This window comes from Castor canadensis, chromosome 3, assembly GCF_047511655.1.
Source record: "Castor canadensis chromosome 3, mCasCan1.hap1v2, whole genome shotgun sequence".
NCBI classification, from domain to species: Eukaryota; Metazoa; Chordata; class Mammalia; order Rodentia; family Castoridae; genus Castor; species Castor canadensis.
The window spans coordinates 148,909,072-148,923,319 of NC_133388.1; the positions used below are offsets into that span (position 1 = coordinate 148,909,072).

General features: G+C 36.2%; 1 protein-coding gene across 1 annotated transcript in view; it reads right to left on the reverse strand.

Annotated features, from left to right (window-relative positions):
- Positions 1-14,248, reverse strand: part of Cngb3 (cyclic nucleotide gated channel subunit beta 3) — a 148,158-nt gene that overhangs the window by 79,475 nt on the left and 54,435 nt on the right. Inside the window, exons 4-5 of the mRNA XM_074066994.1 lie at positions 2,303-2,457; positions 376-528 (exon numbers count right to left, since the gene is read on the reverse strand). Of these exons, the coding sequence (XP_073923095.1) occupies positions 376-528; positions 2,303-2,457 (308 nt within the window). The remainder of the gene's footprint in view (positions 1-375; positions 529-2,302; positions 2,458-14,248) is intronic.

Consider the following 14,248-nt stretch of genomic DNA (forward strand, 5'->3'; position numbering starts at 1 on the left):
TTCCCTTCCTCTGCCCATGGGAGGCCATGGGAAAGTATCTTTTTGATTAGAATAATTAACTGTGTGAAGCCATAGAAGAAGATGGACACAGTATAATAAATTTTTATGCGTCTGTCAGAATACATACTGCCGAGTGCTTTGGGGCCTTCTTTCCAAAGGTAATTAGGTACAGACCAGGCCCTTAAAAATAGCTAGGAATATTTTATCTCTTATCTTCACCAGACAGGAGTAAACAATCCTTTGCAAATTATATAGCTTAAATTATGCTTTCTGGATTGCTTCAGAATGTAGGAAATCAGAAGCTATCTATGACTTTTGGTCAAAAGGACTCTTGGTGATAGCAAGCCCTCCCAATGGGATACTGTTTGATGGTACCTGTGTATGAATCTATGCTTCTTGGAAGTCTAATTCTTTTTAGGTACTTTGTCAGAGGCACCTTCTGGAATTTGCAACACAGCATGCCACAACAATGTTCTTTTTTTAGCTTAGAATTGCTTTCCTGTATTGATGATACAGCTGTAGGCTTTGCTTGAGAAAAAAAAAGAGAAAACATTTTAATAGGTTAAGTTAGCATAAGTTAGCTTAATGAGCAAAAAGCTTGAAGTTGATAAAGATAGAATATTTAAAAATCTTCCCCCTCAATACAAGCAGATGAAGCATTTATTTCACTATCTATATATCAAAACATTATGTTATACACCTTAAATACACACAATAAAATAAAATAATGAAATAGAGGAAAATATCCAAGTACTGAAAACACTAGAATTTGGGAAATACATAGCAGGTTTAGGAGTAAATTACATAGCAAGTAATAAGGTGTCACGGAGGTATTACAAATCAAACCTCACATTCACAAAGGTCCTAAAACACATCCTTCACACCTATCCTTTAAGCTATGGTTAAACAAAGCTCAAAATATGATTTTTAATGCATCTTTATCAAACTATAATGACTCTGAGATGTCTTAGTCTCATCTATTTAAAAATAAACCATTTTACAATACACAGTTCATTTTGAAAAACGAACTGCCCTCAACTCTATCCCATGTAATTATCAATTTGATTAGTATTTGTGGTATTAATCCAAAATTTCTTCTTTTCTTTTTCTATATACATGTAAGAATTTTATGTAGGTATAATCATAATTTGTATCATTTTATGCTGAGCTTTATTCTTCTTTTGTTGTAAGTAAATTTCTGTAATTATTAGGGAAGTTGATAATTATCCCATCCATTATGTGATTGCATTATTGATGTCTTTGTTGGATATACTCAGGTAATATTCTTATATTTTTGTAATATGTACTTTGTATATCTAGGTATTATTTAATATTTGCAATAAAACCTGATACAGTATCTACTGGTGGTGGCCCAAGTATATGGCTTGGACCTGAATGTCACCAGTAGAGAGCTCTCTATGACTCTGCCCTTCTGAGGGCTTTCTTGAGCAGGTTGCCCACAGTGCTGGGAGTTAACAGCAGGCCCAGCAGAACCAGCTTTTCCTCTTTCATTAGGATAACTCTTAGGTTTTTTGTTTTTTCCTGCTGTTTTAAGCCTTGTGAGGCAGGAGGTAGAGTAGGGAAAGAGCTCTTATTAATGCATCTAGATATTAGCTCCCTTCTCTTTCTCTCTTATCACTCTCAAAATAAACTATTTGTACAAGAGGTGCTCAGAATGATTTTGCTGAAAAGCATGGACTCCTTACTCAGGTCCATGAGTTAACTGAACACAGGAAAAAATCATGGCGTTTGTCCTTCATTTTGTATTTGTCTTTGCTCTAAGCCACTCTCTTTGCAGTCACTTTACAATCACCTTGTATTCAAGAAAGGACAGAACGATAACATCTTCATGAAAAGGAACTGAAACTACCCCTAACAGTAGAGCCTCCTCAGGATGGATCACCCTCCAGATAACAACTCTGGGACCTCTCCTAGAACAAGGACTGAGATAATAGCCAACCAGACACATCTGTGACTGGGACTATTAAACTATGCATAACTTGGTCCCCTGTCCCCAGTTCTTTGACTATTTAAACCTATCATTTGTGTCTGTATCCCAAAGATGGTTGAAGATGGGCTGAGTGTTTACTAGGCCTCTTCCCAAGGCATGTCCTTTCCCTGCCTCTTTATTTGACATATTAGAGTGAGTGCTGGACCTAGCATGTGGAATCCCAGGAGTTTGGGCCTTGGGTCCAAAACTCTGGGTTCATTTGTACCCAAATCACTGTCTTGGGGTCTGCTTTTAGGGAACCCAAACTGTAACATTTGCAAAATACTTGTGCTTCCAGGGAACAATGCTTACCAGTAGGTGGGCTGGTTTCAGGTGAGGAAATTTCTCCCTCTGTCAACTTTCTTTTGTACAGGGCTGTTCTTTGGCGCATTCTTCTCACCAGGTTGTGTAGGTGAGCATCAGCATTCTCATTTATAACAGGGGTTCCAACTGGCTTGCTCTTTGGGCTAAGTGAGAAAAAAGCATAGGGAGAGAGCTCTGTCCATGAGGATATGTGTACAGGGAAGAGGTAAAGTACTTTCACCCTCCTTATATGTTTGAGATTACTAACTTCCCCTTTCTGTAATTGAATAGAACAATTCAAACATTAAAATTCAATAGAAATAGTTCTGGTGGATTGCAAACTTGTTCTTGAGAAATTAGAAACTGTGTGCTTACTTATCAGACTGCTACTAAAATTGGAGGAATTAAAATCCACAAACAGCAAATGGTCATTCTTGACAATATTGCAGTAATGACTGTGATTTTGTCATTAAATCATCACTTGCCTAGCATCTACAAGGCCCTGGGTTGGACTCTCAGCACCTTAAAAAACATTGCATTACTAGAAGTAGTACAGGTATAGCTGGCACAGTAGGTAGAAATCTAAGATGACCCAGGATGCCCTGTGGTCAGTATACATGTCCTGCATAATCCTGGGGACAATGAACATGATAGACTTTAGTCACATAATTACTCCTTTTTATATGTCATAGTTCACTTCAAGGTAAGGAGATTACACAGGTGGGTCTGTTATAACTACATGAGCCCTTTAAAAGCAGGGAATTTCTCCAGCTGGTCACAGAGCTGAAAGTCAAAGATTTGAAGCACACACACAAAAAAAAGAACAAAGGAAAAAAAAAAAAGATTTGAAGCACAATGGGGAAGCTAGGGATAAATCCTCCATTGCTGACTTTGAAGAACCTGAAAAAAATTGCATGAGTCTTGGACAGTGACAGGATAAGAATTATCCCTGGCTAACTGATCATTTCTGGGGTTCCACATGTCATGACGGTCTGGCCACTTGCCCTAGTATGCCAAATAGGCAAGTAATGGTGAAGAACTGAGAAAGGTGGTTTACTATGCAACACAATGCTGTGGAAAGAAAACACTTCAGCCCATCTTTGGGGTACAGAGCTTTTGGTTTAAATAGAAAAAGAATTAGGGCAGGAGATAAGAGGTATGCATAGTTAAACAGTCCTAGTCACAGGAGTGCCCTGGTTGGTCATTATTTCAGTCCTTGTTTTGGAAGGAGTTTGGGAGAAACTGTTATGGCTACCATTTCTTGAAAGGAGCTATCTGGTCAGGATAAACAAGTCATTGTTACCTGGTGGTGGTCAGTCCTGTGGAGGCTCTGCTGTTCCCTTCCTTGGGAGCAGTTTTGTCCACCCCTCCTTGTAAAGATATTCTGTCCTTCCTAGATTTAAAAGTGACTCAAAGTGAATGGCTCAGAGTAAAGACAGATACAGAAATGGAGATAAAGATGTCAAATCTGGCTCCTAATTCATAGACCCAAACAAGTTAGTGCCTTTCAGCACAAGGAACTTAAGCACCAGATGCAGCAACAAGAAAACAAGGACCTTAGTCCTATATCCATAGGAACTGATTTTTGCTAACAACCTGAATAAGTTTGAAAGTAGGTCCTCCTCCAAAGCTTCCAAATGGGAGCCTCACCTGGACTGACTGACGACTTGATTTTGGCCTTTTGAATCTTTAGAAAATCTAACCAGGTCCACCCAGAATTCTGATCTGTGGTACCATGAACTAATAAACAAGCATTTTATGTTGCTGAGTTTGTGGTAATTTGAAGGACAGTAATGGAAAAATACAGCTGATGTATTTGAATGAACTTCCCTTCTGAGAAAACATACTAATAGACTAGTGCAGAATAGGGTGAATAAACTAGTATATCTCCTAAAGATCTGAATTTCCTCAGAGGTTTTGTTCCGAACTCTCACACTCTCTCTTCTTTTCCATGTCTGGCCCTGGGTCTGTTTGGTTCCATGTTGGCTCTATCCATCTCATCTCTCATGTCCACATATTCTCTTTCCATCTCCTTTCCAAACTAGAGTCCATGGGTTCACATTGGAACATGTAGAGTCTATTTAGGGGAATCTTACAATGAGCCTCTGGTTCATGAATCTTTATCCCCTACTTGGTCCACAAATGCATTACATCTATAATTGTTTACAGATTCTTAGACTATGGGTGTTTTTCTTTCTTTACTTTTTAATGATCATAATATAATTTATGCATCCTTCAAAGGTCAAAGGTCCCGTATCAGCATCAAGATACTTCAAATGTGTCATAGTGAGTAAGACATTTATAAGCCCGTTTAAGAATGGTGAAGTTTGAGCTACAGTGTAAGAAAATTAAATACATATTAATACAGAAATAGGTCCATAAAACCAAAATATGATAAATTTCATCACATCGTGTACACATGCATGCAATGCAAAAGTACCTATTGAAACTGTTCGTGAATTGGGGGGAGGGATAAAGGAGAGCAGTGGAAGGGGTGAATTGAAGTGTGATATAGTTGATACATTGTAAGAACTTTTTCAAATGCCACAATGTACCCCCACCCAGCACAACAATAAAGGAAAAAAATTTCATCACATTGTTTCCTTTTGTCATAATTTTAAAATTTAAATTTATTTTTTTTAATGGTACTTTGATTTGAACTCAGGACTCATGCTTGCTAAGCAGGCATTCCACCGTAAAAGACACACCCTCCCTCCTAGCCCTTTTGGCTCTGATTAGTTTTGAGAAAGAGTACTGCTTTTTGCCTGAACTGCCTGGACTTCGATATTCCTATTTTAGGCTTTCTACCTAGCTGGGATGACAGGTGTGCATGGCCAGGCCCAACTATCTGTTGAGATGAGGTCTCATGAACTTTTGTTTGGGCTGGCCCCAAACTGCAATCCTAATCTTAGCCTCTCAAATAGCTTGGATTGCAAGTGTGAGCCACTGTGCCTGGCTAGAATTTAAGTTTTACTAATACATAAAGCATAAGAATACCCAATACATTTTATTGTGTATCATGTGACATTTTGAATCATGCATTTATTCTTTCTTTTTAAAATTTTTTATTAGGATATATTCACTGTACAGGGCAGATTAATTGTGACAATTCCAAATAGGCTTACGTCGTACATTGTTTAGATCACCCCCATTATCTCTTCCCTTCAACCACCTTTGTGCTGTACTTCAAGCAATTAGAGGTTCATTGTTCTATTTCGTATAGGTATATGAAGTTCATCAACCATATCCCTCACTTTAATCTCCTTCATTCATCTCCCCCAACTATACAAATTTTATAGTCCTGTCTTTCACTATTAATTTCTAAGTCAATGTTCAAAAGGGTTGTTCAATGTATCCCCACTGTGAGTATATTTTACTTTGGTCCATTCAATTGCTTCCATTACTCTCCCTTACCCCTACACTCCCCACCCCTTTTTTTTCAACAGCTTTCAATATATATTGTTATATCCTCTACCTCACGTATGTTATGTTTTACAATATTGTTGATGCTCTTTCTTTTTTCCTTTCCCTTCTTTCCCAAGTTCCTTAGAGTAGTTCCACTATTAAAACATGCTCTACATATTCATTCTTTCTTAGTCTTAGCATGACTAGAAGTTTATTCATCTAACAAGCAGCTTTTAAGCTTCTACTTTATGTACAGAAAATACAAATGAGTTACAGATTGGTTCTATAGATATTCACAATTTAATGGGGGATGTACAGATATAAATAAATAGTAAATAACAAGTAACAAGGGTAAATAACAAAGGATATAGAGAAAGTACTATGTTCACACTTAGCTGGGAATGTCAAGGAGGGACTTTGTAGGGGATGTTTGTTATCTAAGGGATGAATAGACCTTTGACAGAGAAATGAAGACTGTTCTTCTAAGTCTCAAGAGCAATGCATTTAAAGATGCAAGAGAACATGACATATTCAGGAAGTGTTTTGGTATGGTTGAATAGTACGTGTATGTGTGTGTAGGAGAAGGTGGTAATTGGGTCTGGAAAGGCAAAATGAGGAAAGCAAGGTTATGAACTCCTGCTCAGGAATTTTGATATTAAGTTGCAAAAAGGACCCAATGTGGACTATAAGCAAATGAACAGATAGATTTATATTTTGGAGAAGGAGTAATGATGGGAGCAAGGATTGAAGGGTAGCATGAAAGTATGGAGATAAGGAAGAAGTTCTCTAATAAGTTAGATTATTGCTGATGAGATGAAAAGAGGTATTGAAAAAATATTTTAGAGGCAGAACTCACAGGACTTGGTGAATTTTCTCAAGGTTTGGTAACTCAAGTAAAGTATCTAGAATCACAAGTTTTTATTATAAGAGACTAAATTCATGTAGATGATTCTCATATAAATATGAATCCAAAAAGCAGATGTTTATATGTAGTGAGTTTATGGGAAAAAAATGAGCTCTTATTTTTTGTGTAGGTTCAGTTCAAGGTGTTTGTAGGACCTTGAATAAGGTCTTGTTTCTGTTACCCAAGAGGCATTAAAAAATAGAGTTTTGGTGAGAAGAACTTGGTGGTCATAAGAGTAAAAAGGATATTTGAAGCAACTTAATTGAATGATGTCATCATAGATTGTGAAGTTCTCAAGGTCAGGAATTATGTTTTTTCTTTATACTTCACAAGACCTAGGGCAAGGGAGATTTTTTACTAATTGCTTGTTGAATAAGCTTGCTACTTCTAAACTTTTGTTTGACCTTATTTGATATGCCTCAATACTTTAAAAAAATCTATGAAAAGCAAAGTCGAGAATTCATGCATCATTAACTATAAAGTCAGGTATTCAAAGTGACCTAAGGAGAATGTTTCTTCATTTCCTGAATTACCTATAAGCCCTAATTGACCACATAATTACCACTTAATCACACCACTTTGTGTTGTGTAAACCTATCTCATGGGGAAAATACTGAAAACAGTATTAGAAAGCATGCTGATATCTCAAATATATTTCAACTATTATATATTTTTGTGAGAGCTAGAACATTAATGTCATTGTATTTAATTTTCTTTTCTTTGTTTCCTACTTTTTTTCTAGAGTAATCTTTGAGCTTATTCTCTGCCTGTATGCATACAGAAGCTATGGATATGTTTTTCTTTGGAGAATTTTGTGACTGAACAGAAAAAGGGATAGAAGGGGAATAACTGATGGACATGCATTTTATGACTATGATTCATTTGAGTGATATGTGGTACTTCTAGTTCATATTACTTCTTTCTTTCTTTCTTTTTTTTTTTTTTTGCAGAAGGAAGCTAAGATTCATTAGGATGCCATTACAAGGGGAGAAAAATAGTGGTCAGTTAGCCAAAGGAGTATGTTTTAAAAGAATTATTCCTCATAACTATATGATGAAAAATTTGGTAATAGCAAAAATACTTTACAAATTTTGATAAACAAACATAGAAGGAAAGTCTCATTGAATCACCTTTTGAGATGCTTGTGACTTGTAAATTTTATTTATGTGCTTATATGAGGGAATAAAGATTTGTTGTTATAATAAACTTTGTGAGTTTTTAAAAGTAGAGAGAACTCATTTTAGAAAGTTGATGAAAAAGAATAGAATTTTGGTAGTTCTTCATTTCTTTAAATTCAATCAGAATTATAGGCAAAAAAAAAAAAACCACATAGTTGGTCACTGTCTCTTTGGATTTGCAGTGGTCTTAGCACAATAAGGCAATGTAGAAGACTTATATGGGTGAGATGCAGACCTTCCTTGTATAAAGTGGAAAAAAGGCCATCGTAAAAGGCAAGATGGGAAAGAAAAGCTTGTTGTTTGCAGCTATACTTAGAAACACTGATTTCAAGAAAGGGTATACACCTAGAGTGCATATCTTGAAACCAATTTTTTAAAAACTATGCTTATTCAGACTCTTGGAAAGTTTTCATGTACATTTAGGAATAAGATGTTCTCTACTTTAAGATTTCTGGTTTAGCCAAACATGAAAGGATGATTAGATTTTTTTTTTTAATTGAGATTTTACTTCTCTCTCTTTTTTTTTACATTTCTTTCTTTTTATTTTTTAACAGACACATAATAATTATACATATTTATGAACTATGCTGTGGTAATTTATACATGTATGTAATGTGTAATGATAATTAGCATTTCTATCTCTTTAAACATTTATAATCTTCAAACTTCTGTATAGTTTTTTATAAAATCTATAATAAATTGCTGTGAATAAATTACTGTGCACCTACTTCTATCCAACCGTATTTTGGTATGTACTATTTAACCTCTCTCTGTCCCTCCTGTCTCTTTTGCTCTTTAATCTCAAGTGACCACTGGTCAGTCTCTATTTCTATGAACAATTACTTAACTTCAACATATGAGGAGAACATACAGCATTTGTCCTGAAGTGCTTAGCTTATGTTATTTAACTGTGTTATATATGCTGTTGTTTAACATATACTTACACATTTTAACAGGATCTTAAATCACTTACAATTTTCCTTGAAAAGTCAGTTGACACTGATGTAAAACCATAGCAGAAGTCTAAGCATCAGAAGGATGAAATTTAGCTATGGTTTAGAAAAAAATAATTGAAAAAAGAAAGAAGATAACCAGCTGTAGTAAGGAAGAAACAAGACTTGAAAAAGGGAGAGAAGCAAGTTAAATTATGTGGGTAAATGGAAGAGTATGAAAGTTTGGTCAGTGTAGTGCATTGACTAATATTCTTGTAATGGGTGTTTAAAAATCTACTTTTGATGACTCCTTACTTGGGTCCACAAGTTAACTTCACATAGGAAACAGTTAGATGGTTGTGATGCCTCTTTTCCATAGAAATGGAAAGAGTAAATTGACAGTGGGGAAATGTAACCAACACTACAACAGGGAAAAAAGTTTAGTGCAGCCAGCTTGCATGCTGGCCAATTTACTCTGCTTGTTAAACAAACTGACATTGCCACCCCTCCCCACCTTTGTCTGCATTCTGGAGAGCACAAGGTTAACACCCTTTACTGTTCAATTAAATCAGGTAGTCTTCTACCCCTTAACTCTCTTTGACCACCAGAAAAGTAAGCCTGTCAGCCAAGACATACATCTTCGGAGATGTGGTGCCAGGCCACCTGAAGAACGAAGTCCAGCACCTATTCTGAGACATGCATTTTTGTCACATACTCAAACTGAGCTCCAGAACTTCCCTTTTAAAACGAAAGTGTGATGATAGAACTTTGAGAGGTTGGCTTTCTCTGTCCTCCTCTTCATGTGATGGATAATAAAATTTATTTCCATTTTCTGAAAACCCTGCTCTCGTTATTTATAAATTGACATTGAGGCTAGGGGACTGGTTTTCTGTCAACATTCTGCCAAAATTCATGTCAATCTGAACCCTAGCATATGACCTTCTTTGGAAATTAGGTCTTTATAGATGTAACTGCAGATGCTCTCTGACTTATGATGGTTCAACTTACAAATATTTGTCTATGATGGTACAAAAGTGGTAAGTATTCCATGGAAACTGCTTCAAATTTTGAATTTTGGTCTTTAACTGGATTACCAATATGCAGTATGATACTGTCTTGTGATGCTGGACAATAACAATAAACCAGTTGGCCTGGCAATCATGAGGGTAAACAACCGGTACTTTACAGTATATAGTGTTGCTAAGCTGTGATGTCTGGTAGGTTAGGTGTACTAAATGCATTTTCAATTTAGGATATTTTCAATTGAACAATGGCCTTATTAGGGTGTAACCTATCATAAGTTGAGAAACATTGGTACTTGAGTTAATACTGCAGCAGGGTGGGTCTTAAATCTACTGCCTGGAGTGCTTATGAGAAGGTCACATGAACACATGGAAAAGACACATTGGGAGAAGGTCATTTGACATTAGAGGCAGAGGTTGGAGAAATATATCTATAAATTAAGAGAAAACCACAATTGTAGGCAACCACCAGAAGCATGGAACAGTTTCTCCCCCTAGCACTTGTAGGAGGACTAACCTCATCAACACTTTGATTTGGGTCTTCTAACTCCTAGAACTGTAAGAATAAACTGCTATTTTAAGCACCTCAGTTTGAGGCACTTTGTTATTGCAGCCTTAGTGCACTAATCCTGTCAACAACATGGATAATTGTAATACCACATGGGTAACTCGGATGGATAGATATATGTGTGTGTGTATCCATTTTTACATACATATATGTGTATATATATATATATATATATATATATGTGTGTATGCACAACAACATGGATAATTGTAATACCACATGGGTAACTCGGATGGATAGATATATGTGTGTGTGTATCCATTTTTACATACATATATGTGTATATGTATATATATATATATATGTATGCACATACTAGGTGTCATTTAAATCAAGGTCTCTTTAAATGCATTCAGTACAGCAGGCATTTGTGAATTCATGTCTGGAAATCAGAAGGGAGGTCTGAGCTAGAGATGATGAAGTAGGAGTCACATATTGGGAGGAGAGGGTGGCAGTTATTCCATGGTTTAAATTACTGGGAAGAGCCTACACAGAACAAGAAAAAATTGGGAGTTCACAACCTTGGAATTTGCTGACATTTAAGGAGTAGCATAAAAAGAAACTGAGAAGTAGCAATTAGAAAGGTAGATCTGAAAGACAAAAATGTCACATAAATTAGGGAAGGTAAAGGTTTGAAAAGGAGGTCAGTGGTATCTCATGTAGCACATGAAGTGAGTAGGACAAGGGTCAGAGGACTTTAAGATTTCACTGGCAATCTGTAAGAAAATTGGTTAGGAAAAATGTATGAGGCTGTTGAATTTCATCATTTTCTCCTCATTCTAAACATTTTGTGAAAAATGTACAGACTCTTCCTTTGTTTGCAGATAATATTTTGGATCTCTAGTCAGTACTTTTTAAACTCACTTGAGTAGCATTCATTTCTACTAATAAAATATTGAATAAACTTCAGCTTTTGAAAACTTTACTTTGCTAGATTCCTCTCAAGTAAGAATGAATTCATTTTTTAGTGACTTAATTAATTTTTTAAAATCCCAGTTGGTTAAAAAGTCCTTTTAATCCTGCTACTTCTATATTGTTGAATAACATTCCTGAATTAGGCAATGAGTATTGTATATATTCTAATTTAAGAAGTTTTTGGGAGAGAGGTAGGAAAGGTCTTTTTCCTTTGGTATATTTGGGCAATGATTAAGGATAAATGCACAGGTTGCCATCAAAAATTACATGTGGAGAAAATAAACCTGTTTTTAATAGGAGAAGATGGAGGGCATATTTCTGAATGAAAGTAGTTATAAATAGCACAAAATTCTGATTTTTAGCAAAATATCTGGCTGTCTACCATTAAGCCTACAAAGTTTAGCAAATTTTGCTAGAAATTGATGTAACAACTAATCTTCCACGCTCACACTCACCTCTAAATACTATGAAAATTTTAAATTGTTTATCACATTTTTCTTATACATATGTTGTTGTTTATATACATTTGCTTGTACATATGGCAATGTACATATATATATTATGACACACCATTTCCTAACCTAAATTACTTTTGATCTATCTATAACATGCTACAATGCTTTTATGGCTCCAAAGTTTATTCTCCAACCCTGCCAGCAGTGTACTCTCTAGAGCTTTTCTTCTATTAATCTGTCAGTGCTGGATGTTATGCCTATGTTGCTTATTTTTGTTGTTGGTGAGCCACACTCTAATGGGCCATAAATGTAGTGGTACCTAACCCTATTAAAAGTTAGGTAACTATTTTAAGACTAAGATAACAAAAATGTTATGAAAATATTGTCAATATTAATTCATTTCATCTCACTAAACATTTTAAATTTCAGGGATTTATTTTCGAGTAGGTAAGAAACAAGTAGGATGAATGTGTTTTTTACCATTTTTAATGCATAATTGCAACCTGAAAAAGTCAAAGAATGTATGCAGAGGTGTTTCTGAAAATTGTTTTGTTGGAGAACTTCTGAGGTGCCTTTTGAGCATCTCATACATTTATTCAACAGATATTCATTGTATACTTACTTTAAATTAGGAAAGATAACATATTCTACATTCACTTTGAAGTTCCTTTAGCTAATATTTCTCTCTTTACATATACTCTTCTTTGTTTTTTCTTATTTACTTGTTTTAAGTAGATTGACATTTAATTTATAAACTGTTCTATTAGAATCTGTATGGATGAAATGTGTAACCCTAAAATTTATGCTTTGAAGACCTAATAACCAATGTGACTATACTTGGAGATGGGCTTTCAGGAGGTTTAAGTGAGGTCATAAGAGTGGAGATCCTAATGTGAAAGGGTGAAAGGACTGGTGATTTTATAAGAAGGGGAAAGATACCAGAGTGTTATCTCTCTCGCTCTCTCTCTCTCTCAAACACACACACACACACACACACACACACACACACACACACATACACAGAAGAAAGCCTAAGTGGAACTGTAGCAAGAAGTGGCCTTTTATAATCCAGAAGCAAGACCCACCAGAAACCAGTCCTATAGAACCTTCTGGGTTCCAGAACTGTGAGAAAGTAACTTTCAGTTGTTTAAGCCACACAGTCTATGGTATTTTGTTATGACAGTACTAGCATACTGATACAGAGTATATATGTGTCTAGAAAAAAGGGATAAAGCTATTTTAAGAAGCAAATGGAAGGCTGGGGATGTGGCTGAAGTGGTAGAGCATTTGCCTAACAAGTACAAAGCCCTGAGTTCAAACCCATTAATCCCCTAAATAATTAAATAAAAAAATGAAGAAGCAAATGGAAAATTAGCTCAAGATAGTAGGCTGAATGCTACAAATTTCTAGAAATGACAGCAAAAATATTTGTAAAACTCTTCAATTCTGGAAAATAGGATATTGCTACCAATAAATCAGGAAATCTGAGAAGCATATGAAAGAAGGCATATGAATTCCTATTAACTTATTTAATGCTCATAAATTGTGAAAGGTGATTCTGGAGGGAGACCCAAGATGGCAACTAGTGCATATAAGCAGACAGTGTGAGTTCTGAGACTCCAAAACCTCACTGAGATACTGGAGCCACACTTGGCAGAAATAAAGCAGCAAGGAGAATCAAAATTTCAACATCCTGAACCCCTAGCCCCTAGAAAGCTTCTCCACATGGCATTGCACTAAGAAAACAGGAGGGCTGCCACAGACTCTGGCTCCAAACCTGCTTGGGAGACATTCGGCAGACCAACAGGAGAGTACCAAGTGTCACATGGTTTTCCCCCAGCCACCCCTGGGATAAACCAGCATAGCCCCCTGGGCAGACTGACCCCACCCCTGCAAAAAAAAAGAACAATAAACAACACACAGTAGAGGGGTAGAGTTGCTGGAAGTGCACCAGAGAAGCGGGGAGAGGCAAGGAGCTAATCTCCACATGAACTTTCAGTAAACAAAGGCTAGAAAAGCAGAAGTGCTGACAATGAGCTAGTGATAAGCCTCTGCTTGAAAGAGGGCAGATAGCAGTCCACAAATCTCATCTCCTGAGCCAGTGAGCAACATCCAAAGTAAAATGACACTGAAAAATTGAAAAATATTCAGCAACCTTGCCCAGAGAAAGGGGGCAAGGCAAAGAAACAAGCCCTCAGTAGTCAAGCATAGTGAAAACCCAACTCCAAAGCAAGACAGCTGGTGGGCTACAGAGCTGATTCTGTAACTTGAGGACAACATACAAACTTAAACGGCCACACCCCACTGAGGGAGGAGCTGACCAAGCAGTTGCCTCTGAAAGAAGAAGCAAACACTACCCAATAACCTGGCAAGACTATGACAGAGCTTCTGGTTAAATAACACCAGGATTAGATGCTGGAGGAGTAGCACCAGAACTCAAAATAGGACTGAATTTCTACTGTTCCTGAACCTGGAATTTTTTGTTTGTTTATTTGTTTATTTGCTTGTGTTTGTTCATCTCTTCATGTTGATTTCTTTGGGTTTTTCTTTTTTGTTAGTTTTACTATTGTGAATTA